An 18,066-nucleotide genomic window follows, 5' to 3' on the forward strand; every position below is an offset into this window, starting at 1 on the left:
ATAGGAATCGCATTAAAATGTTCAATTTCATTATATCTACTTTTTTTTTTTTGCACTTTATTAAATTAATATTCATTATTTTTATCTGAAATTGTTAGAGATAATATTAATTATATTTGTAAAGTTATTAAGCTTCTTGTAATTATGTCAAATATTCGTAATGGTAAGTTATATTTTTTTGCAACTTTTTTTTTTTTTTGCATTTAATCCATCATTTCTATCAATTCTTTAAAATCTATTAAAGAAATTGGCTTTCAAAAAATGAAAAATAAAAAAAAAAAGAGTTGTCTTAAAAAGAAAGTAATTCAACTTGTTCAAAACTAAAAGATAATTTAGAAAGAGTCTTTCCAGTTTTAAGAATGCTAAATTATCTTTAAAAGATTTTAGCTGTCAATTTCAGTTTCATTTATCATCTCCAAGAGTTTAAATGTTAGTATTATGTTATAAAGTATCAAATATTCTCTGTAATAAGTAAAATGAACTTATGCTTTTTTTTCATTGATTTAATTCAAATGACTTTTTTTTCCTCTTTTTTCCATGTTAAATTAGATGTATACTATTACTTCTTTTTTTTTTGTTTTTTTGTTTTGTTTTGCTCTCATTCACCTCTTTTTCTTCTTCATTAAAAAATATATGCTAAAATTAGAATTAGTAATTAAGTACTGTCACAATTCAATTAACACTTATGATAGAAAGAATTGCATTTCAAATAAATAATTCAGTTTAAAAATTTCAAAAAACAAAATTTTTTTTCTTTTCTTCATTTCTTTTCTAATTATTATCAACCATATCTATTGATATGATTTATTTCAAATATTATCATTTCATACAAGATATAATTATTTCTTCATCTTCCACTTCTTTTTCTTCCTGTTTCGCTTATGAATTAAATTAAATTTGTTTTAATTAATTAATTAATATGAATCATTTGCAGTTATCATGAATATTTTAATATGAATATTCCATCGATATCATCAATTCATTCATTTCGTTTATATCATCTTTATGCAGCTGCTGGTTCTGCTGCATTTTTTGGTTTTATATTTGGTTTTGAAAGTGGAATTATAACTAATGCTTCATTCTACATGCAACATGATGAAGCTATGCAACCAATTAATCAAACATTTCTTTATATTTTAATGATTATTGCACCTGGTAATGAAATAAACACCTATCAAAATAATTTTACAAATATTAGAAATAAATTTTTTTTTTTTTGAATTGTTAATCTATTATATATAGTTTATCATTATATTATATATTGATTATAAACACGATTTTTTATCATCAAAAAAAAAAAAAAAAAAATTGTATTGGTCAATAATTTGATAATAGTATAAATTAATTAATATTATAACATTATTTATTTCATGAAATCAATTATTTAAAAATCTAGAAATGTAAATAAATTCAAAAGTGTAAGAGAAATTTGGAATAAGAATGGTTTTGGTAGTAAAAATTATTAACTTTTTATCTTATTTTAAGATTATAAATGAAGAAATCTTTCTTTTTTTTTTCTTTTTTGAAAACTTTCAAAATTGTTGAATTATTAAGATGAAGTCTGAAAATTTTTATTATCATTACTATTAAGCATTAACTATTATTATTATTGTTATTTTAAACCATATTAAAGCATTTATGAAATAAAATTTAGGATCAGCAGCAATAGCTTCTTTATTAGCTGCACCAATAAGCGATCATTTTGGTCGCAAAAAGGCTATCATAAGCGCAATTGTATGTGATACAATTGGCGCATTATTATGTTCATTGTCGCTAAATAAACAAATGCTTATTGTTGGGCGAATTATAATTGGTTTTGCGTTAGGTAAATATTTTACTCTGAATCTTAAATTTTTTCATTTTAATTTCGAATCATTTGAATACATACATATGATTTTCAAAAAAAAAAGTACAAGTTTTTGTTCTAAAAAATTTTTTGTAGTTTTTTGATTAAAAATTGCGTGAAGTAAAAGAATTTCATTGAATAAACAAAAGTTACTATTAATCTTCATTTATTAAATTATTTCAACAAATTAAAATAAATTTCTTTCCTTCATGTTTCTTTCAAAATGTTTACAACTAATCCATTTCATACCTTTTTTTTTTTTCTGGAGAATAAAAAAATAATTATTTGTTATCATTTTTAATTTCATTTTAAGATCTCCTAATATTTGGTTAGACAAAAGACAAAAGTTAAATCTTTTGTTTATTTATTAGTTCTAAAAAACAAAATAGCATATGATTTATGCTACTCTTTTCTCAAAATATTATTTATTTACAAAAAGAAGAGCAAATTTTTTTGTGTTATAAATTATTTTTATAATTCCGCGGAAAAAAAAGTAAGTAAAAAGCATATATTAATAAATTTCTTCTTTTTTTTTTTTACTTCACTGATAACATTGATATCAATGATAAGCTAAAAATAAACCTAAAGGTTTTGGATCGAGCGTTGTACCGGTGTATATCAGTGAAATATCATCACCTCATTGTCGTGGTTTTCTTCTGACATCATTTCAAATGTTTATTACATTTGGATTAGCATCAGCAAATATTGTTGCAGGTAAAATCGAAAAAAAAAAAATACACTAGTAAAATAAATTTTATTTTATAAAAATTAATTTGAAATGCAAATTTATAACAATCTATCAAATTTTCCCTTCATTATATCAGTTGGCATTCATTCATGGAACATTACGAGAAGTTAAAATTTTGAAAGCAACTATTTACATAATTTTGATATGCAATAAATCTGAGAGTAAACGGTGGATAATTTGAAAAATTAATTTTGAAAATTTTTTTTGAAAAAAAAGAATTTGAAAAGTTTTGATTAAAAGGATATATTGTAAAAGTAAGAATAAATTAATTAATGATCAAAATTCAGTAAATTATAAAATTATCTGCAAATTTTTTTTTTTTTCAATTCTTCAGTGTCAGGCAAAAAGTAGAAATGTTTATTTTTATTTACAAATTTGTTTAAAAAAAAAAAAAAATTGACTAACTAATTAAAAAAAAAGGACATTTAAATTAACTAACTAAATCATTTGTTGTTTAAGTTTATTTTTTATCCAGAAAATTCTGTTATTACAGGTATATCATCTCATGTGGAATGCATTTATGCTAAATGGCGTTTAATGCTTAGTTTCACAACTCTTCCAACTTTAATTCAATTTTTCGTCTTCTTATTCATGCCCGAAAGTCCACGATGGTTATGTGCTAATGATCAACAAGATGAAGGCATTCGAGTGATTTAATTAAAATAATAATAATTACTTTCTTTCTTAAAATTTAATAATACAACAATAATATCGTCAAAAATCCAATATTTAATTAATAATAATAACTGATAGCTATGTTAATCGCAATAAAATAAAAATATATTCATTAAATTTTATGCATATTTTTAGAATATAATTTTTATTTTTCTTTTCTTTTTGAATTAATCACTTATTGATTATTTTCTAGGTAACACAATGGCTTCATCGAAATGATGAAAAACTTCAACAGGAAGAAATTGATCGTTTAAATATTTATATTGGCTATAAAGAAAGGCTTAAAGAAATGTTAGGAGGTATACATGGAAGTTTTCAATTTAATTCAAGTTAAAGTATTCATATTTAATCCAGTTATTATATTATATTTTATCATTTGTATACTCAATTAATAATTGAATTCCAAAAAAAAAAATAATTTAAAACTATTTGAATTGAATCTTGTAATTTTATAATTTAACTAATTTGAATTGAATCTTGTAATTTTATAATTTAACTAATTTGAATTGAATCTTGTAATTTTATAATTTAACTAATTTGAATTGATTCTTGTAACAAAAGCGAAATAATTTGCAAAGAATGAATATAAGTTAGAAGTTAATATTTTAACAGTTTTTTTTTTCTAATTTTCATATAAAAAAATATTCTGCAAATATTGAAATCCTTTTTTTTTTTTTTCTTTTATCATTTGCTTCTAAAAGAAAATAACGATGAAAGAAAAGAAAAGAATTGCAATGTTTGCTACATTGGACAATTTGCGCTAACAAAATGAAATGAAGCATATACTTTTGAATGATTTGAAATTTATAGGTGGATGGCGTGTAATGCATCTCACGCGTGACATGCATGCATTGCAGCAAATATTACTTGGTTGCATGTTGCAAATATTTCAACAATTATCAGCTATAAATGCTATCATGTAATTACTTATTTAATTAAATTAATTTCAATATTTCGTTTCTTAATTAAAAGTAGGTAGTACTGTAATTTATACTTATTAAATTTTCTATTATTTTATTTAATCTACCTCTGAATTTTTATCAAATTATTAAAAAATTAGAATTTTTTTTTTTTTTGCTTTTTCTTTACCCTTCCTAGCAATAATTCTTCAAAAGAAAAATGAAAGCAAAAAGTTATAATTTGAATTGATTTTCTAACTTTTATATCAGTCATCATTCGTCAGCAATCATCAGATCAGCTAGAGTGAAAGAAGTAAAATCAATTATATGGCTTTCATGTGTTATATTAGGTAATTGATTTTTAAATAAAAATTAATTAACTATAAAAATTATGAAAAAAAGTGTGAATTTTAAATCATTTCCAAAAATTTTCACCTTTGCAGATTTAATTCTAAATTTGATGCTAATAGGATGTTTTAAAATTTAATTCAAACTACTTATCATATTGTTTATCATGATGACAGCCAAAAATAAAGGATAAATATTTGGGATATTCTTAAAATTCTGTTAAAAAAAATTTTTTTATTAATTCTACTGCAACATAGTTGGATGTTAGAATGAAAATCATATATACAACAATTTTTTTTAAAAATAAATTAAATGAACCGATTAAGTAAACTAGGAACAAAGTTTTAATTTATAATTAATATTTGAAATTGCATATCTGAATTTTATCATTTTATTTCAGTAATAAATTTCTTAAGTACTATTATTCCAATGCTAATCATCGAACGTTTCGGAAGGCGGAAAGTATTACTTACTTCTGTGGCAGGTGTAATTTTTGCGCTTATTTGCATGGGATTTTCATTTGGATATGTTAGCCGTGATTCCGTAATTACTCAACCTCTGAATGCAACTCTTGAAGATGTCATTCCGGATTTTATTCCGTATTTCAAGCATTGTGCTCAGCTTGAGTTAGTATCTCCTTTACTTTCATATTTCTAATCCTTTTGTTTTTTAATTGAATAAACTTATGAAATTTTAAATAGAACTGAAGAGCTCATTAGATTGAATTATTTAGTAATTTATGAAATGAATTATTTTGTAATAATAGTTGGAGTATTCCCTGAAATAGTTTTGATGTTATATTATTTTAGAAACTGTAATTTATGTACAAAAGACGAACACTGCGGTTTTTGTATGCCTAATAATTTTCCAACTTATGGGTAAGTAATTTTCAATAATTAATACTATTATTTGAACTATTATTACAAACAAACAAGCAAAAATAGATGAGGCAAAAATAATTTGCTAAAGTTAAAAGAAATTTTGGCAAATCATGAAAGCAGCAAATATATTATTACAAAAGTTGATAAATAGAAAGTGATGCGAAAAAAAAATTCAATAATTAAAATAAAACAAATAATTCAATAATTCAAGTGCTTTGTAAAATATAATTTTATTCACATAATAATACTTGCTTCGTTTTACAAAATATGTGTGAAATAATGATAATAACAATGATGACAGAGATAATATAATAATAATAATATTTAATTATATTTGATAATGATAACGACAATAATAATAATGACAACAATAAATGATCAATTAATTAAACCAACAAGTGAATAAATAAATAAACGAATGGATAAATAAATGAATTGAATCAATTCATTAATTGAATAAATGGGTAAAATAATCAATTAATTTGTAATTGAATTAATTAAATAGATAAATAAGTAAATTATTCAATCAATTAAATAAAATAAATGAATAAATGAAACAAATTATTTAAACAAAACAAATAAGTAAATAAGTAAACTTATTAATTTAATTAAACAATTGGATAAATAAACAATGCTAGCAAATTGATTAAATAAATAAATAAATAAGTGAATAAGTTAATTAAATGGATAAATAAATAAATTAGTTAAAATAAATGAATAGATAAAAGAAAAGCTAAGTAAATAAATAAATAGGATAAATTATTAAAAGAAATCAGTGAATAAAATAAAATGAAATAAATAAATAAATAAACAAATTTATTTATTAATTTAATTAAAAAAATGAAGAAATAAGTAATACTAACAATAGTGATAGTGATAATGATAGCAATAATTCTGCATAAGTCATTTAAAAAAGAATTTACATGCTAATAATCATTTAAAAAAAAATTTTGTTTAAACTGAGTTAATTATTCAATAAAAAAAAAAAAAAAAAAGATAAAAAAGGAAGATATATTCATAAAAACATTCTTATTGCCAATTAGTCATAAAATATTTTCACCACAAAAAAAAAAAATGCCACAATGAAAAATTGTTAAATTTCAGCTATTGTTTACCAATTGATCAAAAGGCAAGTGTAATTGAATCAAAATCATTAATAGGTCCGTGCTCTTTTGTCAATAATTCAATGAGGTATGACTGGATGGATGACTATTGCGCCACGGGTTACGCCATTTTACTTTTGGTTCCACTCGTAACGTTCATCGTATTCTTTGCTTGCGGTATATCTAACATTTCATTCATTCATTTTTCTTTTTTTAATAAATATTATTAATTATCATTTCTTTTTTTTTTTTTTTAAAACAATTAGTATTTTATATTTTGTTTATTTACTTTTTATTAGTATAGAAATAGACAAAAATTTTAATTAAATAGTTAAAAAAAAATTTATGAAAGAAAAGAAGAAGCAAATTTTATTATATTTTTTCATCATATCATTTTGTAATTTAATTATAATTTAAAAAAAAAAAAAAAAAAATTGAATACTAGAGCTAAAGTAATTGATACGATAGCATAAACAATTTGCTACCAATTTTATTTCACTTTGTAGAATTTTAACAAAAAAAAAAAAAAAAAAAAAAAGGAAGAAAAAGCGAAGAATTAGTACTAAGACTGATAGCATCGAAGAGTGAAGTTAATCTAAAAAGTTGTAAAACTAATCACAATTTTCCATCACATTTTTTTTTTTCCCACATGTTTATTGTTTTAAATAACAAACGAAAAATAATTCATATATTTATATATAACTTACAAATTTCTGCTACAATGTGTATCAACTGTTCAGTAAATGCTAAAAGTTTTTTATAAACAAATGAAATTTCAAGATAACTAAATAAAAGATGATGAAGAGAGTAACAGATTAATTATAATTTCATGAGCTTTTAAAATCAATAATGTCTAATTAATTAAATTAATGCTAATACTTTAAGGTTATGCACCATCTTCATGGATTATTAATGCAGAAATTTATCCGATGTGGGCACGAAGTATTTGTGTTAGCATTGCTGCATTTTGCAATTGGTTATTTGATATTATTGCTTCAACGTCTTTCACTTTACTGATTAGAAATATTGGAAGTGATTGTAAGATTTTTGAACAGAAAAATTAAAATTGTATTTGAAAAAAAAAAAAAAAAAAAAAAAGAAAAATTTTTATTAAACGATAGAAATTTAACAATAACAAGTGCATATGATTCGTTCTATTTGACTTAATATTACAATTAATCGCTAACTTTCTCTAATTTATTTTAAATATATTGTAAAAGTGAAAATTTACAAAATATATTTTTAAAAATTTCAGCAGCTTTCTTCATTTGCGCAGCTCTTACAATGGTTGCATTCGTGTTCTTCTTCATTTTCTTATCCGAAACAAAAGGCACAAGTTTGGAGGATTTAGAAAAAACGGCCAAACTTAACAAAAAACCTGCAACACTCGTATCTTTTACAGTTTGTTCCAATTCTTTATTTCAGCCAACAACATGCGAAGAAATGCAATAAAAATGAACTTTACAAGTTAAAAGTAGCATTTATTTACACAAATACGAAAAATAAAATAAGAAACAATTTGAAAAGTTTGAAACTACTACAAAGTTACTGGAAATAGTAAAGTAAAAACTAATAGTGCTTAGAAATCTGGCTTCTTCCAGTACGTTAAAACATATTTCTATGAGAATTTTCAAGACAAGCGAAATTTAAATAATTTAAGGTATTAAAAGTTAATTTTGTGACGAAAGATACCATTTTAAACTGACATCACAATTTGTCATCAACTAACTACAGCCCTATGTTCAGAACTATCGTGAAGGAAATATTGCTAAACTTGACTTCCATAAATCATTATTTAATAGCATTAAGTTAATCCACTTTTTAAAAAGCTCATATGTTCCACAACTTTTTGCAACTTCCAATTTAACTGATGAAAATGTCTAAAATTTCTCCATTCAATTCTTAAAATATATACAAATCAAATGGGTTTATGTTTTTTTCCGCATATTTTGAAAAATATCCAAATACTGATGCATGGTATCAAGGGCACTATATGGTTCCGGTTGTGCTTTTTGCAAAACTGCCGGTTTATCAGCAACATGATCCGGAAAAAAAACTGCTACAAATTCTTGCAAAAAGTTACCACACTGTGATGCTACGCAAGATGGTGCATATTCAACTTCAACAATAACACCTTTGCTAATTACACCCATCGAGGCATTCCCGGTTCGAATAATAAAATCTTGCAATGTATATTCATGTCCAGAAACTTCAAATTTTCCCGCAGTATCTTGTACCAATCCGGAACTAAGCTTTGCCAAAATACAATCAAATCCACGATCGGATATTGCTCTCGGACAATGTTTTTGCTTTTCATTCGGTGCTATTGTGAAAGTACTTTGCGGGAAACGTGAATGATGCAAGATAAATACATGATTGATAGCTCCTTGAACATTATCACTTGGTTTGAATGGTGTAGAATCAACCGTGAAAATGCCACCTTTAACACCACCTTCTCCTTCAATTGCACGTTCAATGCTAACAGCACTTTTGTCCGTTTCGAAAACCCAAGCAACGCCCATTTCAATCCTTTTTCCTTTTACTTTACAATCATAAAACGAAAAATTTCTCAAGCGAAAAAATCCTGAAAAAAAAAAATATACATTACATTTTTAATTTGGAAGAAAACAAATTACAATAATTGCTTTTTATTTTCAAACATTCATCAAATAAATTTCTAAAAAATATTTGGAGAAAATTTTAACATTCATATAATATTTGTGATATATAGAAAGAAAAAAATATTGATAAGAATATAATGAAAAGAACAAATATTATAGTATAACGTAAATAATATGCTTCATTTCTTCTTAAGCAATAGTTTCCTAACCAAATGTTCGATCCGACACCGAGAGAGAGAGAGAGAGAGAGGGGGAAAGAGAGAAAGAGAAAGGGAAAAAAAAGCTTTTTTTGTCCACTAGGATAGAAAATGGCGAGACTTAAAATAAACTTCAGTCTTACAAAAAAAAAAAAAAAATATATTACTTAAGATTAGTGGCAAAGACTATCAATTACCAACCAATTAATTTCCATTATAATCTGTAAATTTTAAAAGAAAATTCAAACAATAAAGTCTTATAGTTAATCATTAAATAAGAAACGTTAACAAGAGAGAAGCAAAATTTGTTCACAATTATATTTGATTACAATTATATTTAGATATATTTTCAATCATTACAAAAAATCTGAGATTTAAAAATTCAATTTATTTGATGAAATTTTTCCCCTTTTTTTTTTTTTTCTTAATGGATTTAATTTGACGATATTCTTATAATTTCGAACTAACGATTTATATCAACAATTAATTAACTTTAACATAAAGAAAAAAAAAAGGGAAAAATTAAAACGATATTTTAAAGCACTTAGTATTATAATAATGAGCTTGTGGAAATGTACTGAATAATATTTTCAGTCAAAATTGAAAAGTTATACAGAAAAAGTATATTATCACTAAATGTTAATTTGAATTTTAAAATTTTCAGTAAAACACAAAAACATAATATATCATTCATGTTATACACTATCCATCATCTACTATTCATTAAAAATTTCTCTACCACATTCCATTTTTAATTTTATACCTAATTTAAGCTTACTAATTATGCCTATTACTGCAACGAAATTAAAATATCTCAGTTACGAAAATTTTTATACTTTAATAAATTGAAAATTCTAAACAGTTAGCAATCTATACCACGTATGTTACACTACGTAAGAAAGTTATTATTATGATATGTATTACGATATCGTACAATACTTTTCGTTCTTTTTTTTTTTTTTTTTTTTTTTTTTTTGACTACAAAATTTAAATTATTTCTAGCAAACATTAGAAAATTTTTTTTTAAAAAAAAAGAATAATTGTAGGAAAGTAAAGAATGATAAGATTTCCAAGATAGTACACCTTTAGAGATTGATAAAATAATAAACAAACAGCTAATAGAAGATAAACTGGTATTTATGATATTAAAGACGAAAAAAAAGATACTACCGAAAAAAGAAAATGTTACGAAAGGAAAGAATTTGACAAAAAATAATGATTGAGATTGAAAGAAGAATGGTCAGAGATAAGGAATGATTACTGATAACAGAAGTTAACAACAGATAAGCTTCTTCTCCTAGCAATTTGAATATAAACCTGATAAATTCCATGTTGGTATTCAAGTTGCCAGAAGAAAAAAAATTACTTAAATACGTTTACATCGAGAGAATCAGTGTGTGGGAAGGGGTTGTCACCGAACTGGTGGCTTTTTTTTTTTTTTTAAAGTAAATTTTAAATTTAATCCTTCTTTTAATCTCCTAACAGTTTGCATATAACTCTGTTTATTATGATCAATTAATATTCAGTTTTTGATTGATTCATTTAATTCTCGATATTATATCTATTTGAATATTTAATTCTTTTTTTTTTTATTTAAAATATATTCGAATAATTTTTCGGTTGGTTTTAATTTCTGTTTGAGTTTGGTTCATTTTTCAATTAATTCATAGCTACCATTTTCTTTTTTCTTACAAGATAATTAATCGGTTAATCAGTTATCAGTCAGTTATTAATTAGTCAAGCAGTTCTTTCAAGCTATATGCAACTGCGGAAATATTACTTAAATTATGGTTCTGTTCGTTCATTTCTTCACTTTAAGCCATAATGTTGATTGCTGAATTTTAAATAAATTTTGGATTAAATCATTTTGGATTTTAAATAAATCCTTTTCTGATCAAAATTTATGATGATTTCCATTTTAAGAATGATATTTACTTAATGCTGCAGTTTGTTCCATTTATGTGCATTCTTTTTGCAGGAAATGAATGTCAGTAGCAAACCGGTGAAGGGTTTTCTTTTAGATATTACCGGTGTTTTATACAATAGTGATCCAAACACTATTGGACGTGTTATACAGGGATCAGTAGAGGCAGTTAATAGGTTTTGTATTCTTTTAATTAAAAAATTGAAATTTGTTGACTTAGTCTAAATATTGTTCTTATGCTTTTGTCTAATTCATGTTCTTAATCAGCGCTGTTTTAAAAAATTTGAAACCTGAATTGGATTTTGTTTATTTGCAATCAATAATATAACTCTTTTGATATATCAACTATCAAAATGTTAAAAAAATGTATTTAACTTACCAGCAAATTGGATAAAAAAATATTCAAACTTTTGATATTGTGAACATTCTGCATTTTTCAGTTACATGATTAAATGTTTATTGTCAACGTGGACATAATTTAAAATTGAAATAGAGAATACTATAACGTCTAAGTTAGCTTAGCTTAATAAAATATTTCTGTATCTTTTTTTCTAGTTACGAAGCAAATTTTCAACATTCGAGAAGAATTTCCACATCATAGAGATCGTCTAACTGGAACTTTTTGCATTTAGAACTAGAATTCTTGACTTTGCTAAAATTAAAAAATTTCAGATTGTATGCTGAAAGTGTAGTTCGATTTGTGACAAATGAAAGTACACGCAATCGTAAACATTTATTCGAAAAGTTGACAAAGCTTGGATTTACTCTAAATGAGGAACACATTTTTATGCCAGTCCCAGAAGCGAAGCGATACATCAAGGATAATAATCTTAGACCACATATACTGGTGCATAAAGGCATGTCGTAGAATTTTTATGTGAAATTTCATATTTTAAAACTTGAGTCACATTTCTTACATTCAGTTTTAGTTTTAAACGTTGAAACGTCTTTGCCGTTAGAAAAAATAAATTTTTAAATATTCACTGTGCATTTTATTCGAGGTGTTCTGGAGGAATTTGGAGATCTCAATACAAACCATCCGAATTGCGTATTATTGGGTGATGCTGAACGTGGATTTACTTATGAAACAATGAATGCTGCTTTTCGAGTTTTGCATGATACGGATGATCCATTGATTGTTACTTTAGGTTGTGGGTTAGTAATTTAGAATATATTGGACATAGTAATATATTAAATAGTCAAAGCATTATAATCCATTGCATTTTAATTTATTGTCACTAGATTCTTTATTCTTTCTTTTATTTTGTCCCTCTATGAATTTTTTTTTTTTTTGAAAAAAGTCCTAATATTTTTTGAATAGAACAAATTCATCACATCAGTGAAAAAAATTAATGATTGACAAGTATGTGATGGCACGCAATCTTGACAAAGAACTCCCAATAGTATTGAATATGTTAAGAATTTACATTCTGATTGAAAATAATTGTTAAATGGTTAGGAAGAAAAATGTTAAATGGGTTCATTTAGTTGCTGATGAATTTATTATAAAAGCTTTTTTTCCAGAAAATTTTATCAGCGAATGGATGGACCATGTATGGATGTTGGTGGTTTCACACGTGCATTGCAGTATGCATGTGATGCACGAGTTATTACTATTGGAAAACCAGAAGAGCAATTTTTCAAAGCTGCTATTGATGACATGGGTTTAACCACCGACGAGGTTAATATTATTTTCAAATTATTTTAGATTAAGCTATAATTTATCACTGTGTGATAAAATCTCACAAGTAATTTCCTATTATAGTTTGCTATATTACTTTTATTTCTCAGTGGTATCATATATTATTCTCTTCCTGTTTGTTTTCCTTCATCACCGATTCTAAATCCATCTAAATCCAATGAACATGTTTTGGATGTAGTTAACTGAAGTAAAATTGAAATTTGCTAAGAAAGAAGAACGATTTAGGTTGTAATGATTGGTGATGATATTGTGTCGGATGTTGGTGGGGCGCAGAAAGCTGGAATCAGAGGTGTACAAGTTCGAACAGGAAAATGGAGGTGATTGAAATAATTTAATAGAATTTCACATTCATATTTCTATGAAGAATTTAATGTTATATCTTCAATAATGGCTTTTATCGCAGAATTAGGTTGAAGCAAACACTTCACATATTCTTTTTTCACAGTGCTGTATTCCATTTTTCAGACAGTCTTGGATAAATCATAGCATTAAGCCAGACTTGCTGGCTGATGATTTACGATCAGCTGTGGATATGCTTCTGAAGAAAAAAACAAACTGAAATGCCTACATGTCTGCCACTGTGTGATGTGAAATATATTTTTTTCTTTTTATTACTTTTTTGATGTCAATAGTATTTTCAAAGTGAACTCAAATAAAATAAAATGTTTTATTTGAAAAATGTTTCTTCATCTATTAATTACATCTTATGTTTTAAAAGCAGTACAGTGAGATATTTAAAAAAAATCTTTTTTTGACAAATGAATTGCTACAGAGGAATGTGGCAAAGTTTAGTAGTTTCTGTGAAAATTGAAATATGAGTAACTTTAAAACACCTTTCATTTCTTTAATTAATTTGCCTTGCAGATTATAAATTAGTCTTTTTGTTTAATGTTTGCCATTATTTCAATTATTTAATTAAGCAACATTTTTATATTAATGAATATTTCATCACGTGATCTAATTTTACTTACTAAACTGTGCCACATTTCTTACAATGAAATTTCTACTGAAGATGTGAAGTCCTTATTCGTCAAACCAGAAAGAACATGAATAATTTATTTAAAAGCACTATTGTTATGGAATAGGAACTTTTGATTGATTTTACCTCATATTATAATAAAACTTCCTAAAATGATTATTTATGCTTAGCTATGGGATGCAATGTCTTAGATTTAACTTGATTGGTTAAAATTATTCTAAAATAAAAGACTTAAATAATCACATGTTAGGTCATAATGAATTTAATTATATTTTAGCATTGTAAGCTTCGAACGGTACAATACAAAATTTAAATGAGAACTATTCCGCTCATTCATTTATTCCTTTAACTTCCAGTTCCTAAGAAAATACCTCCTTTTTTCTGTATTAAATTATTTGTCATGTTTTATCCAAATCTTCGAAACCCAAAACTTCATTTTAATATTATTAAGAAACAAAATACTTTTGTCTGGTAAGATTTCTATATGATTTTTTTGGTATTTTTTCCAAAAAAAAAAAAAAAAAAAAGTAAAAATTTAACATCTAATAAATTTAATATTTTTTAAAAACAATTCCTTCAACATTTCTTTTTTCCAATAATATAGTTCTTTTTCAAAGATTTAACAACATTTTTTGAAAATATCTAAACAGTTGTTGTGTTTAACAGTTAGTTTAACTTACTACGTATTATTATTATTATATATTGCAACCATTTGCTTGTTTACAACATAGTTATTAACTTTTCTTAACTATAACTATCAGATATCAGACATTGACAATAATAATAATAATAACAATAATAGTAACAGCAATGGTGATGATAATGAGTTTAACAATGCAAAAAATTTTTTCCTCATCTTATTGCTATCAGTATTTCCAGTAATCAGTAAAAGAGGTTGCTTAATTTTTCAAAAATTTTTTTTTTAACAGTATTAATAAGTTATAACTTTAATATGAACCAATGGATTTCACTCAATTGCATGTGCTCATTTGATGTCATTTTTTGCTTTTTTTTTTTATTTTTTATTTTTCATTAAGAGACAAAAATTGAAGGACAAAAGTGTTTGAGTATAAAATGCTTTATAAATAATAAAAATAAAAGAAAAAAAAAAGAAAGATACAGCACTGCATCGTATCGTTCAGGTGCATAATTTCAATTTAATACCGTATTTTTTAACTTATAGTTGGCATTCATCTCAATTTGCTACTGTAACATCTATCGTATACCATTAATACTTTTCTTCTTTTCACTTCATGATATCAGAGTAAGGAATGTTATGAAAATAAACATAACGAAAATAAACATGATAATAATTCGGATGAATGTTCAATACCGTAGTATTTCATTTGGATACCGTAAGCAGCTATTGTATATTGTCGATAATTTATTTAAATCATTTCAATTTTGTTAATATCATGATATTTCATACCATAACAATCATAAGCTAATCATAATAATTCTGAAAAATATTTGCATAATTTTAATTTCTATGCCTTTTTTTATGCAAATATAAATTTTGTGCATCTAAAACAATTTGAGATGCATTTAATCATAAATAAAACAGCTGTCATAAACTAAAATTTTACTAAGTTTACTTGAGACTTGTGATCTCTCATCATACTCCACCCATCTTTTCTTGTTGCTAGAATAAAGCTAGAAAAACAAAAAAATGTCTATCAGAATTTTCTTTTTTAAAAAAAAAATCGAAAATGTTTCAAATTTTCAAAAAAAAAAAAAAAAAAAAAAATTTTGAGAGTTGAAGAAAAAAATGATTGTCAATAATAGTTGATATACTACTATATCTAATATGACTTACCGTACCATAACATTAATTCCATTTAATCAATTTTTTAATAATTCAAATATACATATGTAATGCATATAAAATAATTAATTAATCAATTAATTTCGTTTCAAAATATTATTTCATTATATTTTTCACTTGAATTTGCATTAATTCCATTTCATTTCATTGTGTTTTTGTTTTTGTTTTGCATTTTGAAAAATAAACACACTTTTCATCCATTGCTAATTCACAAATAGACGCATTTTTCAACATTTTTTTAAAAAAAAAAAAAACATGAGATCATACGAAAATGAAAAAAGAAAAAGAAAAAAGATGAAACATTACAAGCAAATAAAGAATATTTGATAAAAAAAGAAAAAAAGAAGAAAAAATAGCACATCAAAAAAGTGTAATAATGAATGGTATGGCAAGAAAAATAAAAAGACTATGAAGAAATTAACGTAAATTTACATACTTTTCTTTTATATTTAAATCAAAAAAAAAAGAAAAAAAGCAGAGGGAGAGAGAGAGAGAAGAGAGAGAAATGAATAAAATATAAAAAAAAGTTTAGAAAATTTTAAATTTAGCCAAATTATATGGCACATTTCATTGAAGAGGAAATAGAGAGAGGGAGAGAGAAAAAGAAAAGATAAAGAAAAATAAAAGATAAAAGAATAGAATGAAGAGAAAAAAAGACATCCGTAGCATAGAAAAATTTTTTTGAAAATAATCGATGCGAATATATTTTTAATTCAAAAAATTTTTTTCTTTGTTACTATGAAAAGTTAAAATTAATTTGAAAATTTTTCAACGCTTTATTTTAAATTTAAAAATTTAATTGAATTAAAAGTATATGCGACCTCCTTTTTTTTCACCATTTTTAAAATAGTATAAAAAAAAAATTGTCCGTTATATTTTACTTTATTAATATAATTGTTTTGTTAGAAATTTAGAGTTAATAAATTTTTTTTGTAAATTTGAACAAGAAAAAAAGGCTTGAAATAATTTTTCAATTTTTCTCGAAATTAATCAATATTTTATCAAATTTAATTTGTTAAAAAAAATAAGTTAATAAAATATTTCCCATCAATAGTTTCTGATATTTAATAATTTCAGTTGTAAAAGATAAGACTTAAATTTACTACGGATGTTTGCAAATTTGTGTTAATTAAAAATTTTGAGAAAAACTATTGGCATGAAATAATTTTTTTGTATCATATTAATAAATATTCTAAGAGCTTTTACAACGAAAGCGATAAAATTTGATTATTTCAGAAAAAATATCATAAAGAAAAATAAAAGGGAAAAAAAAAGAAAAGAAAAGAAAAGTAGAAAGAAAAAGGGAGGAAAAGTAAAAAAGAAAAAAAAGAAATAAAAATTTTTAATTGACTAGATTGTCCATACCAAAGATTAGCTGTTTGTTTAATTAATTAATTAATTATTATTATTATTATAATATATTAAAGGAAAGAAAAACGAAAAATGTAAAAAAAAAAAGAAATCTAATTTGATTAGAAATATTAGAAATGATAATTCGAATTTAATACAATGAATAATAAGTATGTAATTATAACGATAATAATAATATTAATAGTAATAATAATAAAAATAATAATAATACTCATCTAGCAAAATTTAAAATTACATTTAGCAACAAACACAAATTACATTACACATTCAATTATTGACAATGATACATATTCATTGTTTGAAAATTTTTCAAATAAAAATCAAATACTTATTTAGAGGTAGAATAGTAATCAATATTTTGCCCCAAATAAAAAAAAAAAAAATTATTGATACTTTGGTATTTTTCTACAAAAAGCACTTATAATTTAATGATATCAACTTCTTATGATACTAAAATACTTGAATTAATTGCTAATATTACACTTTTCAGTTAGAAATAAAATATGAACGATTTGAGAATTATTTTTAAAAATTAATATTTAAGAAAAATTTCTGATATAAAGTTTCTTTTTTCGTTGATAAAATTGTAATTAAGTAGAGAAAATACCTGAGAAATATACGGGGCTGAGAAGAGTATATGTTATTAATAGTGGTAATAATAATAATAATAATAATAATAATAATAATAATAATAATAAAATAACAGCAATAATAATGTTATCAACATTATAATTATTACTCAAATTGAGAGAAGCATATGAGAAAACATTACCATTTCGTTTAAATTGAAAAAAAAAAAAGACATCAAATGAAAATAAATAATATGTAACATAAATAAAACTACTTGGCATATAATAATAATTTCTATCTCTCTTTATCTTATCTTTGCTCATACTTTTTTTTTTCTTATTATTTTTGTCAAAAAATTAAAATACTTCGATAAAGAT

The 18,066-nt window shown here is 23.7% G+C and overlaps 3 protein-coding genes across 3 annotated transcripts; 2 read left to right on the top strand and 1 right to left on the bottom strand.

Annotated features, from left to right (window-relative positions):
* Positions 1-953: 953 nt before the first annotated feature.
* Bm18563 (Uncharacterized protein) lies at positions 954-7,952 on the top strand (the record flags this gene model as incomplete). The annotated part of the gene is made up of 11 exons (XM_043075783.1): positions 954-1,155; positions 1,655-1,825; positions 2,435-2,560; positions 3,088-3,242; positions 3,463-3,568; positions 4,080-4,188; positions 4,933-5,142; positions 5,326-5,394; positions 6,502-6,677; positions 7,386-7,538; positions 7,756-7,952. The coding sequence occupies 11 exons, from the start codon at positions 954-956 to the stop codon at positions 7,950-7,952; spliced, it is 1,674 nt and encodes a 557-aa protein (XP_042931717.1).
* Positions 7,953-8,428: 476 nt separating this feature from the next.
* On the bottom strand, positions 8,429-9,022 carry Bma-mdt-20 (Uncharacterized protein; the record flags this gene model as incomplete). Its single annotated transcript, XM_043075784.1, has 1 exon — positions 8,429-9,022. The coding sequence occupies one exon, from the start codon at positions 9,020-9,022 to the stop codon at positions 8,429-8,431; it is 594 nt and encodes a 197-aa protein (XP_042931718.1).
* A 2,277-nt stretch (positions 9,023-11,299) lies between these two features.
* Positions 11,300-13,503, top strand: Bm12331 (putative 45.4 kDa protein in thiaminase I 5region, putative; the record flags this gene model as incomplete). Its single annotated transcript, XM_043075785.1, has 6 exons — positions 11,300-11,418; positions 11,915-12,099; positions 12,244-12,397; positions 12,767-12,923; positions 13,170-13,261; positions 13,410-13,503. 6 exons carry the CDS (start codon positions 11,300-11,302, stop codon positions 13,501-13,503), a joined length of 801 nt encoding a protein of 266 aa, XP_042931719.1.
* Positions 13,504-18,066: the final 4,563 nt, after the last annotated feature.

The sequence above is a fragment of the Brugia malayi genome (genome assembly GCF_000002995.4).
Source record: "Brugia malayi strain FR3 genome assembly, contig: Bm_v4_ChrX_scaffold_001, whole genome shotgun sequence".
Classification (NCBI taxonomy): Eukaryota; Metazoa; Nematoda; class Chromadorea; order Rhabditida; family Onchocercidae; genus Brugia; species Brugia malayi.